This window comes from Echiichthys vipera (genome assembly GCF_963691815.1).
Source record: "Echiichthys vipera genome assembly, chromosome: 12".
NCBI classification, from domain to species: Eukaryota; Metazoa; Chordata; class Actinopteri; order Perciformes; family Trachinidae; genus Echiichthys; species Echiichthys vipera.
The window spans coordinates 29887617-29902930 of record NC_139837.1 but is presented as its reverse complement, the minus strand read 5'-3'; the positions used below and the strand labels follow the sequence as shown (position 1 = coordinate 29902930).

Sequence of the window (15314 nt, the reverse complement as noted above, 5' to 3'; positions counted from 1 at the left end):
AAAATAATATCCAGGCTTTAATTAGGGAAAGATCGAAGAGGGGAAGGTGTTCACATGAAGATTCTATATGTTTCCCCGCAGTTATCTCTGCAAACTTAATCCCGATCACCTTGAAGCCTGGTATTGTTGGGCCCTCTATTGGCTTAAAACCACCACTTGGCCCTGAGACATTCAAGAGCAGGAAGGGTCTTACTTTACCTGAATATCAGAAGCCTGCTGAAGAATCTGGACTATGTTAAAGCTGATCCAGATATTTTGGTTTTGAATGAATCGTGGCTGCATAAAAGTATTACTGATTGTGATGTGTATTTGGGTGGATACAGCTTCTTCAGAGCTGATAGAGCCAGAAAAGGAGGTGGAGTAGCAGTCTATGTTAAGGCTGATTTAAATGTGTCTATCCTGGACTTTATTTCCAGATCTAGCTGTTTTGTGTTTATTTCCCTACAGGTTCATCTGGGATCTTTATCTTCGGTGGTGATTGGTATTTACAGACCTCCATCTGCCAGTGTTAATTCCTTAGATACATTGGAAGAACCTTTCTCAAAGTATGTAAATTTGGAAATGATTGTTGTGGGTGATTTTAATCTAAACTGGCTGAGTGGCACCTCCGATTGTATAAGAGATTTATTCCTCAATTTTAATTTAACTCAATCTATCACTGAACCTACAAGACCCAATAGATACCAATCAAAACTCTAAAGAGTTAGAGTAGAGAGTAATAGAGTTGATAAGATAGTTGGTACAGGAGTTTTTGGGTTGGGTAGCAGTGATCATTGCCCCATAGCATGTGTGAGGAGTGCAAAAATAGAAAAGATGGGATCTCACATAGTCACAAAGAGGAATATTAAGACTTTTAATGAACAACTTTTCTGTGAAGATGTAGCATCTGTTTTGGCCAATTGTGCAGAGAACAACAGTGATGTTCAGGTTGCTCTTCACCTCTTAAGCGGTTTAGAATTAAATAAAGTATTGCACCCTGGTTTAACAAAGAGCTATCAGCCTTACTCTGTGAGATAAATAAAGCCTGGTCCCGAGCAAGGCGTTCAGGTGATCCTTCAAAACAGTGGTGATTGCTCTAAGACTGCAAGGGAAGCTCAGCTTCCCCTAAAATGTCACCCAAAAAAACAAAAACAAAGTGGTGAAATATGTACTGCTGTGTGTACATTTTATCGACTAAATACGCGCCAGAAAGCCTTCATCTTTTGTTCAGAATCAGCTACTTATCACAGGTAACCGGCGCAACTTCCTTCTCATTCATCCCCACAGCGCCACAGCACTTTCCACAGTCAGACGCTCAGCTTCTACTGACCTTAATGGTGAAGCATAGAGCGGGTTGTTCCACTGCAGCGAAACTAGACGGTCATTGGATAAATGCCCATCGAACGCTCAGCGTCCCCGGGGGGCTATGGGACAGTGGGCTGGCCTGGACACTCGGCTTCTGCATGATGATTGGATGAGCTGTCTGAGGCGGAATCCTTTTTTGATTGACAGTTAGATGAGTGAATAAGCGATCTTGAAGAATAAACATCCATTTTTAAAGTTTTTCATTCCATTGTTCTGAACTGATCTAGAGACTTTACCGATCCCCAGCGACTTTGTCTTTGTTAAAAACGACTAGCGTTGTGTTTGGCGACTTTATTTTGTCACTCTGCGGTTTCTTACCCAAATGAGCAGCAGCAGCTGCGGAGCTCCTCCCTCCATCACGATCACTCACACTCACAGGCGGTCACACTTCACAGTAGCCTGGTGCTGCAGCTCCAGACTCCTAGTTGGTACGACAAAGTCACAGATCATTTTCTTGAAAAGGAACAAAGGGTAGAATTTTCATATACATAAATAAACACATTTATGATGTAGGCCGGAAAAATGAGCTTCCCCTCCTTGAAAAACCAGCAGCCGGTTACACTTCAGACATTTTAGGAATAAATGTATTTCGGCCCTGAGAAGATCAAAATCTAATTATTACCTGAATCGCAACACTAGCTCCTCCTCAAACAATGTTCTTGAAAGCAGTAAATATGGATACAAATAAAAATAAGATATCTAAAATCCCCCTATTAAACAATGAAATGGGTAACCGGTCGCACTAAATGATTCCGAAATATGCCATGTCTTAAACAAACATTTTGCAGAAACTGCAACTTTATTTGAAAAGGAGTATCCGGAGCTCCACCTCGTTAATTCTGATTCAGGCAGCTGTACTGCTGAAATTCTTAAGTCTCCCCATTCACATGCAGTGAGGTGTTTGAGGCATTACAGGCCATAAATCCCAAGTGCTCTACTGGTGAGAACAATCTGGATTCCTTTTTCTTAAAACTTGCAGCACCAAACATCACCAAGCAACTAACAAACATTTTAAATATATCCATCTCAAGCGGAAAAATTCAGATTCAATGGAAATCTGCATGTGGTCCCCTTACATAAAGGTGGAGATAGAGATAACTTGAATAACTATCACCCTATTTCCAAATAACCCTGTCTGGCAAAAAAGATGGAATCCTTGTCAGCACTCAACTTAAGCTTTTTATCTCAGACTACTCACTTTTAAATCCTTATCAGTCTGGTTTCAGGGCCAACCATAGCACAATTTCAGCAATTAGACAGGAGGTATCATTGTGCTGCACTTTTTAAAGATCTGTCAAAAGCATTTGATATAGTCAATCGTTATTTGTTCTTGAGAAAATTAGATGCAATGGGGTTGGATGTTAATGCATCTGCATGGATTCGGAGCTACTTGACGGACAGGCGTAATATGTTAAGCTTGGCCATGCAAAATCAGATTTTCTATTCCTTCTTTAAATGACTGTATTGCCCATTTTTATGCGGACAACACAGTTTTATATTGTATATCGGATTCTGTTCAGACAGCCATCAACAACTTGCAAACTGCTTTTAATTATTTTCAGGGATCATTAATCAAACATAAACTACTGCTTAATGCAAATAAGACAAAATACATGTTGTTTACCCGAGTCAGAAATTCTGATCACAATAGTGTGCATCTTTACACCAAAACTGTCTCAGAAATCGAAAGAGTCAGGGAGTACAAATATCTTGGCATCTGGCTAGATGAGTATTTCTCATCCAAATATCATATTAGTGAACTCATCTTAAAGGTGAGACCAAAAATTGTCTTTCTGTACAGAAACAAATCTTGCTTTCCAGTGCTCTCCAGAAAAGTAATAATTGAAGCAGTGTTTATGTCTTTCATGGATTATGGTGATATCATCCATAGACATGCTGCTGCACCCACCCTGAAACGTCTAGATTCAGTCGATCATTCAGCTCTAAGATTTATCACTGGTGATAAATATGATACTCACCACTGTATTCTGTATGGAAAAGTTGGCCCTCACTTGAAGAACGGGGCAAGAAGCACTGGTTTTTATATATTTATAAGGCGCTACCACTGTATGTAACAAATATGTTAGAATAGAACTTACATGACCCGTTAAGCTGAATTACTGCTACTCAAAGTTCCTCAGGGCTATACGAGCATTGGCGAGACTGCTTTTTGTTATGATGGCCCTAGCTCTTGGAATGTGCTACAGCGCATCCTGAGATTGAACGTGCTCCCTTCACTCACAGAGTTTATCCATGAGCCGTGTTTCTAATTGTAACTGTTTCAGATGACAGTCTTTCTTGTTTCTTGTTATATGTATATTGTCATGTAATCACTTTCAAATGACTGTAACCGCTGTCAATATTTTAATTGCCTTAAACACTGAACGTCTTTGAAAATGAGGATAAGATCAATGTCTCTTGAGAAAAAATAAAGGTTATAATAATAATAAAATTGCCATATGGTGCTGAGAATTAATTTACTGACCAATGATATTTTATGCCTCTAATAGTTGTTTGTACGACCTCATCATTAGCAGAGGCTTGGGCCATTTTGTTCCACATTTCATCTGACACTGGGCAGCTCTTTCTGACTAGATTTACATGCACAGTTTCTCTTTGTTCATATGTGGTATTTGGTTGGGTACTGTCATATGCCTGGGATAATGTGTCTGCCACAAGCAGTTCTTTGCCTGGGCTGAACACTAGCTTTAGGTCACATTTCTGCATGTTCAGAAATAGTCTTTGTACCCTGGGTGGTGTATTTGCTAAGCCTTTCTTCACAATAGTGACTGGGGGTTTATGATCAGTCTCTGCCCACACTGTTTTACCGTATATAAAGACATGGAACTTCTCACACGCGTAAACAGAGCTAGCTTCAATCGCAGCATAGTTACATTCTTCCGCAGAAAGAGCTCTGGATGTGTATGCTACTGGTCTCCATCGGTTGCCATACTCTTGTAGAAAGACCTGATTTAATGCCTGATTTATATGCATCAGCTGAGATTTTAGTTTTACGTTTTTTGTTATAATACATGAGGACAGGGCAGTGATTAGCTATTTGAGTTAAACTTCTTTTGGTGATATTGTTTCAACACCATTCAGTGGTTTTGCATAGCAAGCTCCTCATCTGAGCAGTGTGTGCTGTTAGATTAGGCACAATTTTACCTACATAATACATACACCCTCTTTGTCTGTAGATGGTGACATGTTCTTGATGGCTTTCACTCTGCTCTCACTTATTTGGACACCTGCTGTCAGCACTTCACCTAAGTAGGTTTTTCTGAACTCACATTTTTTTTGCATTGAGTTTCAATGTGACCGAGCATCTTCTAAAGCTTGAGCTAGCCTGGAATCATGCTCTTCTATAGTACATCCACTGATCAAGATGTCATCGATGTAAACCTTCGTGCCTGGCACTCTCTCGAAGATCTGGTGTATGGTTCTGTGAAAGACTTCTGGGGTGGATGTTTAGCCAAAAGGCAGTCTCTTAAAAGAGTAACGCCCAAAAGGAGTGTTGAAGGTGCAAATTCTAGAGCTCTCCTTGTCTAGACACAGTTCTCAAAAGTCAGAGGAGGCATCTAAATTGGAGAAATATTTGGCACCTGCTTAGTCTGCAAAACTTTCCCCCCTGGTAGGAAGTGTTCTCTTTTCAAATATCTGTTCTTTTGGGTCTATACATAACCTCAATTTATCTTGTTTCTTGTTTTGTTACAATTACTAATGAGTGGACCCATTCTGTGGGCTCTTCAACTCTTTCTATGATATCTAGCTCTTCTCGCCGCTGAAGCTCAGTCTTAAGTTTTTCTCTTAGAGCTAGTGGTACTTTGCGAGGTGCCTGGATTTTCATTTCATTATTGGTCTGTAATTGTCTTCTAGCTGTATCTCTAGGCTCACACAGGTGTTTTCAGTTAACTAGTTGATTAGACCTCTTCTCAGGGCTGTGTGGGTGTGTCGACTGTGATTGACTGAGATCTTCCTGAGTCTCCTGTTAGCTTTATTTCACCTGAGACAAAGTACACCTTTATTTTTCTTACTGGTAGACGGACATTTATGACCCGTCAAAGCCCCGTCCACCTTCAACCCAGGCAGAGTTCTAATCAGCCAGAATAACTAAAAACACCTGTGTGGGTGTTCAGGGGCTTTAACGGCACTAATGTTTTTGACTCTTGGCACCATGCGTAATTTTAGGCGCCGGGTTATAGAGCTGGTGTTTATCTTCTTAAATCACCTGAAAACAACAGCAGTCTGCTACAGTTAAAAAACACAGACCTCCTGTGTAACAGTCATGTCCATATGCATCAGCTGTGATGTACAAATAATGTCCAGGTGTGAACTTAACCTGCTATTTGTTGTTACATTTATTTAACATGATTATGAATATTAAGTAGCCATGTGGACTGCTGATTGTGAGAGCATTCATCAGGCCCTAATATCTACATCTACATTGGTTAACCGAAGTGGGCACCTATGCACAGCAACTTTCACTTCCCTTTGTATCATGCACCAAGTCCAAGTCGAAAATTTAAAAAAAAGAAAGAAACTGGTACCAATTTTACCAGCATTACGGAATATATAAGATTCTGCGAGGACACCACCATGCCATCCCGGACCGTTCACTGCTTCTCCAATAACAAGCCCTGGATTACCAGTGACCTGAAGGCACTCCTGAACAAGAAGAAGAGGGCTTTCAGGTCAGGAGACAGAGAGGAGCAGAGGAGAGTGCAGCACGAACTCCCAGAGATGCTGAGGACGTGCAAGGACAACTACAGGAGAAAGCTGGAGGCCAAGGATGAGGGTCAGTATAGGACACTGGTAGACAACTTTGTAGAGTGGTCTGAACAGATGCTGATCGTCAACAAGACCAGAGAGATGGTGATCGACTTCGGCAGGAAGAAGAGGATGCCTTCACAGCCACTACTGACCAGGGGGGAGGTGGTGGAGGAGGTGGAGGACTACAAATACTTTGGAGTGGTGATCGACAGACTGGGCTGGAAATCCAACAACGAGGCTGTGTACAAGAAGGGTATGAGCTATTTCCTGAGGAAGCTGAGATCCTTCAACGTGTGCAGCAAGATGTTGGCGATCTTCTTACAGTTGGTTGTTGCCACCTTCATTTTCTTTGCTGCTGTGTGTTGGGGCAGCAGCATCAGCGCCAGTGACACCAACAGACTAATAAAATCATCACACATCACACAGACTGCCCCCGCTCCGCTGTCAAAGGGACAGATACAGGACATTTTTCCTGCCACATGCCATCACACTGTACAACAACAGTTAAACTTTACAGAATAATACAATCGGAAGCACCTTATGTTTTTCCCATAATCTGTCAACTGCACGTTATACTATTATATGTTTACCTTTGCACTACAACTTGGCCGCTTATTTATACATTGACATTTTTTTTGTATCTACTATATTGTATTTTTAGATTACTGCTTTGATGTGTCTGTGTGTAATGCGTCTGTTACACTGCAATTTCCCAGCTTGGGATCAATAAAGTATTTCTATTCTATTAAACACTGGTTCTGGGCTGTGATAGACTGTCAAACTGCCTAATATTTACATTGCGATACAAGATGATTTATTTGTCATGTGCACAACAATAACAGCAGTAGTCGTTGGCAATGACATTTTTGAGTCTCAGGCTCCTACAGCAATGCAATATAAAAAGAAAAAGTAAAAGAGAAACACAAGTAAAGAGACCTGAAATAAACCAAAAAGTAGCACAAAGAAATAGTGCAGGTGTAACATACAAAGGTGTAACATAAATATAAAGTCAAATGTAAAATAAAATTCAATATAAACAGAATAGAATACTGGACATGAAATCATTAAAATAAAATACAATATAATAAAAATAATAGCTGTAAATGAAACAGAATAATGGAAATGAAATCATTAAAATAAAATACAATATAATAAAAATTATAGCTGTAAGTTCTGTTATAAATATATGCAGCATAATGGAATAGAATAGCATAGCCTTTATTATCATTGTAATGCATACATGAAATTAGAGTTTCACTCCTTTGGTGCATACAAGACAATATAATTACAATTAAAAACAGCAATATGAAACATTTAAGGACACTTAAAATGATTAAAAGGTGTATAAAAATATTAAAACATCAGAATAGATAATTATATACATGGAAAAAGAGGAGAATGAAGATGAGTGGTTACATTTTGATATTAATAGTTAGCACTAAATGATATTGCACATAGTATGTAACAGATACAGATAAAGGCATGATGGTACAGTGTAAGGTTTTTGGATGGCACTTATGTGTGGTTCTTATTGGTAAAGAAGCTATCCCTCAGTCTGTTTATTCGTAATTTACGTGACCTGTAGCACCGTTCCATCCCCGATCAACAGTGGATGGCCGGGATGTGAATTGTCCTTCATAATGTTGGCTGCTCTGCTAAGAAAGCGGGAGCTGGCGATGTGCTCCAGACTGGGCAGAGAGCAGCCAGTAATCCTTTGGGCTGTGTTAATCGCAATCTGCATAGCTCTCTTGTCCGCTGCTGTGCAACCAGCATACCACGCCGAAATGCAATATGTCAGTATGCTCTCGACGGTAGCTCGGTAAAAGGTGACAAGCAGCTTCTCCTCCAGGTTGTTTTTCCTGAGGAGCACTCTCAGGAAGTGGAGACGCTGCTAGGCCTTCTTCACCAACGCCGTGGTGTTAGCAGTCCAGGAGTGTTCATCGGAGATGTGCATCCCTAAGAATTTGAAAGACTGCACTCTTTCTACAGGGTCCCTGTTTATGTAAAGCGGGGCTAGCCAGTGCTGAGAAGCTTATACAGGAGAAATATGTTCTTTTCGTTTTGTTTAAGTCAGAACTCGAGTTGCAGAACTTTGGACCAATTGGAGACTCTTAACAGACTTATTGGAGCAGCCTGATAATAAGGAGTTTTAATAGTCCAACTAAGAAGTAACAAATGCATGGACTAATTTTTTTGCATCTTTATGAGACACAATGTTTCACAATATTCCGCAGGTGAAAATATGCAGTCCTTGTCATTAGTTTTATGTGAGAATCAAAGGACATATCCTGATCAAAAATAACACCCGGATTCCTTGGAGGACAACACAACATCATCCAGAGTAATGCTGAGTCTACCAGACAGCAGGAGATAGAACACCTTGTTGCTGGGGTGATGAGGGTCTTTAATAATCCTGTTGGTCTTCTTCCTGCACTACTGAGTGTGGAGGTCCTTCACTGACAGCAGCTCCGTCCTGGTGATGTGCTGGGCAGTTTTCACCATCCTCTGTAAAATCTTACGGTTGAGGGTGGAGCAACTGATGTACCAGGCGGTGATGAAGCCAGTCAGGATACTCTCTATGGTGCACCTGTTGAAGTTGCAGAGTATCCTGGAGTCCATGTTGAACCTCTTCAGCCTGCAGAGGAAAAAGAGCCACTGTCTTGCCGTCTATGTGATGGTATTGGTGTGGTGAGTCCAGGTCAGGTCCTCGCTGATGTGGACCCTGAGGAACTTGAAGCTGCTGACTCTCTACTGTCGTCCCGTTGATGCTGAAAGGGGCATGTCCTACTCCCTGTGACTTCCTGTAGTCCACAATCAGCTCCTTAGTTTTGCTGACGATGAGATGGAGGTTGTTGTCCTGGCACCAAGATGTCAGGTGCTGCATTGTTTAGTGTAACCTCCAACACTTGAGTGTTAGCAATGCTGTAAAGTAATACCATGTCACTACAAAAATGTGTCTAGGGGGTGTGCCTTTCAGTTTTGTAAAGTAACTAAGTATTTTTGACCTTTTACTGGATGAAATATCTCAGAGTTTATTTGACCCATTCAAATGAAAATTGCTCAGATCTCTAAAGAAATTGATGTAATCTACTGTACTTCTCCTACAGTGTCTCTGTGTTTCTACACCCCAGGTGATCTGTTCATCGCAGGACTTGGTCCAGGCATGTATGGCAACCTGCCTAAACTGGTGGCCTCCAGAGAAGGCTACCAGGGCTGTTTGGCGTCGGTGGACCTCAATGGTCGCCTGCCGGATCTCCTAAACGACGCCTTGTTTCGCAGTGGGCAGATTGAGCGTGGATGCGAAGGTACACCGTCCCTCAAATCAGAGCCTGATTTAGACTTCTACAACACAAACTTCAACTCCAATTCCAGCTCCAGCAGCCCTTTCTTCCTGCTCAATGCAAACAGTAGCTCCTCAGCCCTGCATCCACACAGAAGCCTCTCCTTTCTATTAACTATACTTGTTGCCTCACTTACCCACTGCTAGAGTGAGGTTAGACATCAAACACATCCACATTATCGGCCACATTGGTCTCCCACTGACAGTGCCGTTAATATCACCATCAAAGCAGGGTTTTTTTTGCCAGTGCAGTGATATAATATACTGCCAGGTGCTCCATTTTGATTTTTTATTATCTGTTATGCTTTTGTACATTTTAAATTTTTTTCAGAGTTTTGAATTTGAATTTTGAATGTTTTGAGTCAAAAAATATATCATCATCTTAGAAAGTATAGGTATGATTGGCTGGTTCAGGTATGCTGGTACAAAGACACTGAATTCACTTGATTGTATAGAGATACATACATATTCAGCACAGAATTTTAAAATCTTATTTTTTGCAAAATGAAATAAAAAACTGGTAAATTTAAAAAAAATCCATTACATATCTCTTTGACCGTAAACTACGCAAAATGGATCTTTGACTTCAGACAGAAGTAGAAAAAGCAGCTGTTAACTCAGTACTGTGTAAGGATAAAAAAAAAAAAACCACATTCAATGCAAATACTCCTAGGTCCCATGAAAATCTGCATTATTACCATTATTGCATGGTGACATGGAAATATAAGACTGATCTTGTACTACAGGTTGGCTTGTACGTCCTGTATTTAAAGTGCAGTATTATTAGACTGTTTCTTTGTAACAACACAATTCATGAACACGAGACAAATAATATTTTCAGATGTTTAGAGAAGAAATACACAATGCAATACTTTAATGTGTTTTTACGTGATAAAAAGGCTCTGAGGATCTTACATGAGAGGACAGAGCTGATATGGTAGCATGTGGGACCGGAGCTAGACCGTCTTCAATTCTGACATAATCTATTAACGATGCAAAATAAAATAGTAAGATGAATATTCAGAAGCAGGAAAGAGCTCTGTGTCCACTCCTCAAGATCCAGGATCATTGTCATAATACCCCACTACTAACTCATTTGTTATGTATTAGAGATGCTAGTTTTGATTTATTAATTCTTTTCACACCAATAGCTAACCTTTGTTTACTGTTTATTAACCGTTCTCTAACAGGCAAGCAACTGAGTCTCAGTTCACCTGTCCAGGAAGCTCAGATATATGTTCCGTGTGGACAGCTGTGGACTTGTGCCAGTTGCGCAGCCATGCATTGTCATGGACACATGCAGCTTCTTTCCCAGTAAAGAGACTGTATGTGCATCCACGCAACCAAGGCCGCAGCTGTTTGTGGAAGTCCAAGCTAGAGATGCACCAATTCAGTTTTATCCAATCCAATCGGACACCAATACCTGGGCTGAGCATATCAGCCGATACCCGATACCTATCCGATCCTACTGTTGAATGAATGAATCGTATACCTGTCCATGTGCGTGAAGGCATCAGGCTTGACATAAACATTTAGCCTTGTTAAAAAAGGTAACAAATTAACACAGATATAAATGTACTTAATATTATTTATTAACAAATAACAGTGTTCATCAGCAGCCAGCTCTCATTGATATAGTGGTATGTGATATGTGACACGTAGCTCTCGGCTGTGAGCTTAAAACACACCTTGCTAGTACAAAGCTAGCACTAGCAAGTTAATTAGTTGTTAATGAATAGTTTGAATAGCCTATATTTTCTTTCACCAAGCGAAGAAGATTTCAATCAAATGTTCAAATATTGTTTTTAACTGTGTAACTAAAAGCAGTCTTGCATAGCCAGACCACAGTGCTGTGTCAGCGCTTGAGGATGGTCTGGCTACACTAGCTTATAATTTGGGTAAGGGAGAAAACAACGCTCTGGCTGGTTTGTATTTCTTTAAAGCATTCATAGTCATGACATCTTGGATGTTAGATACGCTGTCAGGCTTTATCCCAGCACCGTTTATCTGGTGCATCAGACTAAACTGATTATTGGGTCGAAATTCTTCTTGTCAGTTAAACAGCTCATTATTAAAATTCCCAATTTTTTAAGATGGGAGTATTGTAGACAAATTTCTTTCATAACACTGTTGACTGGAGGGATGCTCTGTCTTTCATGAATTAATTAATCCGTAACATCCCTATGAGTCCCAGGAAATAGAGGATGGTAGAATCTATAACACAAAATCCAGTTTTCTTTTCCTCTAAAGAAGGATTGTGATGCACATGTCACCTACTGCTTAGTATGTGAAAAAACATTACAGGATCATCGATATAAAACTGAATTCCATGTTAAAGATCAGGCAAACAGCGTTATACATGATTGCTCATACTTGCTGGTCACTTATCTTTATTCACTGATTTCACAAACAATGTGCATAGTGACATCTAGTGATAGGACTAGCAACATTACAATTAGACACAGCTTTTGATGATTGCAGTTGAATGAGTTAATCAGTGAAGCATCGTGATTAAGTTAACTATAGACACTTAAGATGAACCATGTTAGCTTAATATTTTGGTTTGTGCGCTCAATAAGCTATTTGGCTGGGAACATACTTCCTTTCTAACATCCCTATATAAGTATGAAACAACACGGCTGTTTTGACAGGTATTTGCCCAAATGAGAAATCTTAAAGTGTAATTCCGGTGTAAAATCATCCCATTGTCTTTTTCGGCACTTACACTCATCAAATAAACCATCGAGACAGCTTTTTTCCTGTAACAACTATTAACAGAGAAATCCGGGACAGTCACTAACAGTCGCTTACAGTCGGACTTGGCTAATACTGACTAGCTCGGGGCATTATGGTGAAGGCATTAAAATGTCTTTTTAACCACTAAAAAGCTCATAATAAAACTTACATAAACTTACTTACATTTGAGCAGTATTAGTTGTTTTAATGCCTTCATCGTCCTGGCCTGAGCTAATCAGTGTTAGACACATCCAACTGTTAGTGACTCTACCGGATTTCTGCGTTAATAGTTGTTACACAAAAAAACTGTCTCTATGACTTATTTGATGTGTGCAAGTGTCAAAGGCCATTGGATGATTTTACACCGGAATATCACTTTAGGACACAGAAAATCTGTTTCATTTTTGTTTTGTTAATGTGTAAAAAATATAGTGTTAACAACAGCAACCATAAAATAATAGACATGAGTGGAAAACTGCAGATTTTCAACACAATATGTGTAACTGCAGTTCAGTTAGTTTCCCTTTAAAAAGTTAAAGTACACTTTTACCAATTAAATGTGAGCTATCACACAGCTGTATTGATTAACATAGAAGCTTATATGACACTTGTAATACAAAAACGCCTTAACTTAAGCCTTAAAATGTGGCCTTAGAAGTGACGATAGGTTACTACTCTACTTAGTAAGCAGTGCAGTGTAAGTAGTTACAGTTGCTAAGCCAAGATTGTACAATCACTGTTTGGAGTATGGGTTTAGCTAACAAACAGTACAAAGAAACCTGAATCCAATCTAAATAATGAAAAACAACTTGTTGCCTCACATAAAGTCTATTAATTTGGATGTGCAGTTTTACACCAGGCCATGACATCACAGTACAGCTGCACTGGAAATCTACAACAGGCTCTTTAGCCATACCTGTTTGCCCAAGTGTTGAATTAATCTTGTGTGGATTTTCAATTGTTCATGCATATTATGTAGCTACATCCAAATGGGATGTTGAAACATTTTGCAAGCAAATGACAGTGTGGACAAAATGTTTCAATTTTCCTTAGCAACTTGTGCATTCTTTTTTTGTTTTTTGTCATCTTTGCGGTTCTGGGCTTCCACAACCTGTTGCATGGAAATCATTTTATGTACAGCTGTTTTCTTTTCTTATGCTTGCGTACCATTCAGGAGTGTGCTGTATGTTGTTGTTTTTTAACATTAACTTTTGGAGCCCCATGTTAGACGAATAAATGTTATAGTTTATGTTTCATTTGATCAAAGCAGACATTAACGTGTACTTTATGTCCTCCCCGCTATGACATTCTGAATGGGGTTTGATAACGATGTTATTCACTGTACTATCTGTACTGCAAGAAAGTAATGCTTGACTAATTTTCTTGTTCAAAATAAAATCTCATCAATCACAGTTTGTTGGTCTATGGCATTCCGTCTCATTTTTATATGTGCTTGTGTGATTTATTTTATTTATTTTTTTTGCTGATGGCCTGCTTTTCATTACAAGCTTTCATCTCATGAAATTGGTTTGTGTTTCTTCAGCCAGTGAGCCCTTTTCAAAACCCATTCATGATTAAGATGAAATTCCTGCCCAGGGACTACAGATGGTTAGGTTTAGGTTTATGTTTATTTCACCCCAGACCACAGCAATCAGACAGAAACAAACTACAGACACCAACATACCAACACAGCAACAAAACAGCTAGAAGAGAACAGCACCTGGCCTGAAAAGGAGATGGACTAAACCATAGCTTTTAAATTTCCATCACCCATTTACATACATATGAACACATAAAGACACCATCAAGACCCACATAATAACAAATAAATAAGCAAGAAAGAAGCAAACATACAAACAAAAACAAACAAAACAAAACAAAAAAACATGGCAAACTCACTCAACAGTTCTACATATTTCCTATATTTATTTATTGATTGAACTACCCCCATCTTCCCTACTGTACGAATCAAACGTGTTGTTTAGCACTTTCTTTTAAACTCACTTAGGCTTTTACTATTTCTAATGCTTCCAGCCAAACTATTCCACATAATTATTCCACAAACTGAGACACAAACTGAGACACTAAATTTAAGGGTTGTTCTTGTGAGATGCTGGGTCAGTTTATGTTTACCCGGAAGGTCATGTCTCTTGGCACTTTCCCTTTCACAGAAAAGTCCTTGGATAAGAACAGGTTGTCAGTTATGTTTTGCCCTATAGGCATTTTGTACAGTTTATAATGTACTTACTCTCACTCATCACTCATCTTCCAGCGCTTATCTGGGGACCCGAGACTTCCCTTTCCCGGTCCAGATTAACCAGCTCTAACTGGGGAATCCGAGGCGTTCCCAGGCAAATGTGGAGATATAATCTCTCCACCTGGTCCTGGGTCTTCCCTGAGGCCTCCTCCCAGCTGGACGTGCCTGGAACACCTCCCTAGGTAGGCATCCAGGGAGAATCCTTACCAGATGCCCGAACCACCTCAACTGGCTCCTTTCACCGAAAAGGTGCGGTAAAGCGACTGCAATACCTCCCCCCCTGCTCCAAACCTCCGGCCAAACTCACGTTCCATCGTCCCCTTACAGAAGTGACCCTGCCCCTTGAGGTACCTAAGTCCTTGAGGCCACAGCTCATCGCTGCGGCTTCAGCAATGGAAGCTTTGAACATTGCCTACTCCAGTTCTATGCCCCCAACCTCCACAGGGATGCAAGAAAAGCTCCGCCAGAGGTGTGAGTTGAAGATCTCTTGGACAGGGGCCTCCTCCAGATGTTGCCAGTTCACCTGCACTACCTGTTTTGGCTTACCCGGTCTGTCCAGAATCTTCCCCCATCCTCTGATCCAGCTCATCACCAGATGGTGATCAGTTGACAGCTCTGCCCCTCTCTTCACTCGAGTGTCCAAAACATATGGCCTCAGACCAGATGATACTATCAAAAAATTGATCATCCAGCCCCATACAGGACTCCATTTAGGGTCTCCAAGAACTGCTGTTGTGTGCATATGCAAAAACAACAGTCAGAATTTTCCTCCGTACCACCCGCAGGCGTAAGGAGGCGACCCTCTTGTCCACTGGGTTAAACTCAAACACCACGGCGCTCTGCCGGGAATTTGGGAGTATCCCCACA

At 40.3% G+C, this 15314-nt stretch overlaps 1 protein-coding gene across 1 annotated transcript in view; it reads left to right on the top strand.

The window, feature by feature from the left end:
* Positions 1-15314, top strand: part of nrxn3a (neurexin 3a) — a gene marked incomplete at both ends in the record, with an annotated part of 319661 nt that overhangs the window by 220079 nt on the left and 84268 nt on the right. The window contains 1 exon segment of the mRNA XM_083924038.1: positions 9246-9419. Within this exon segment, the coding sequence (XP_083780164.1) occupies positions 9246-9419 (174 nt within the window).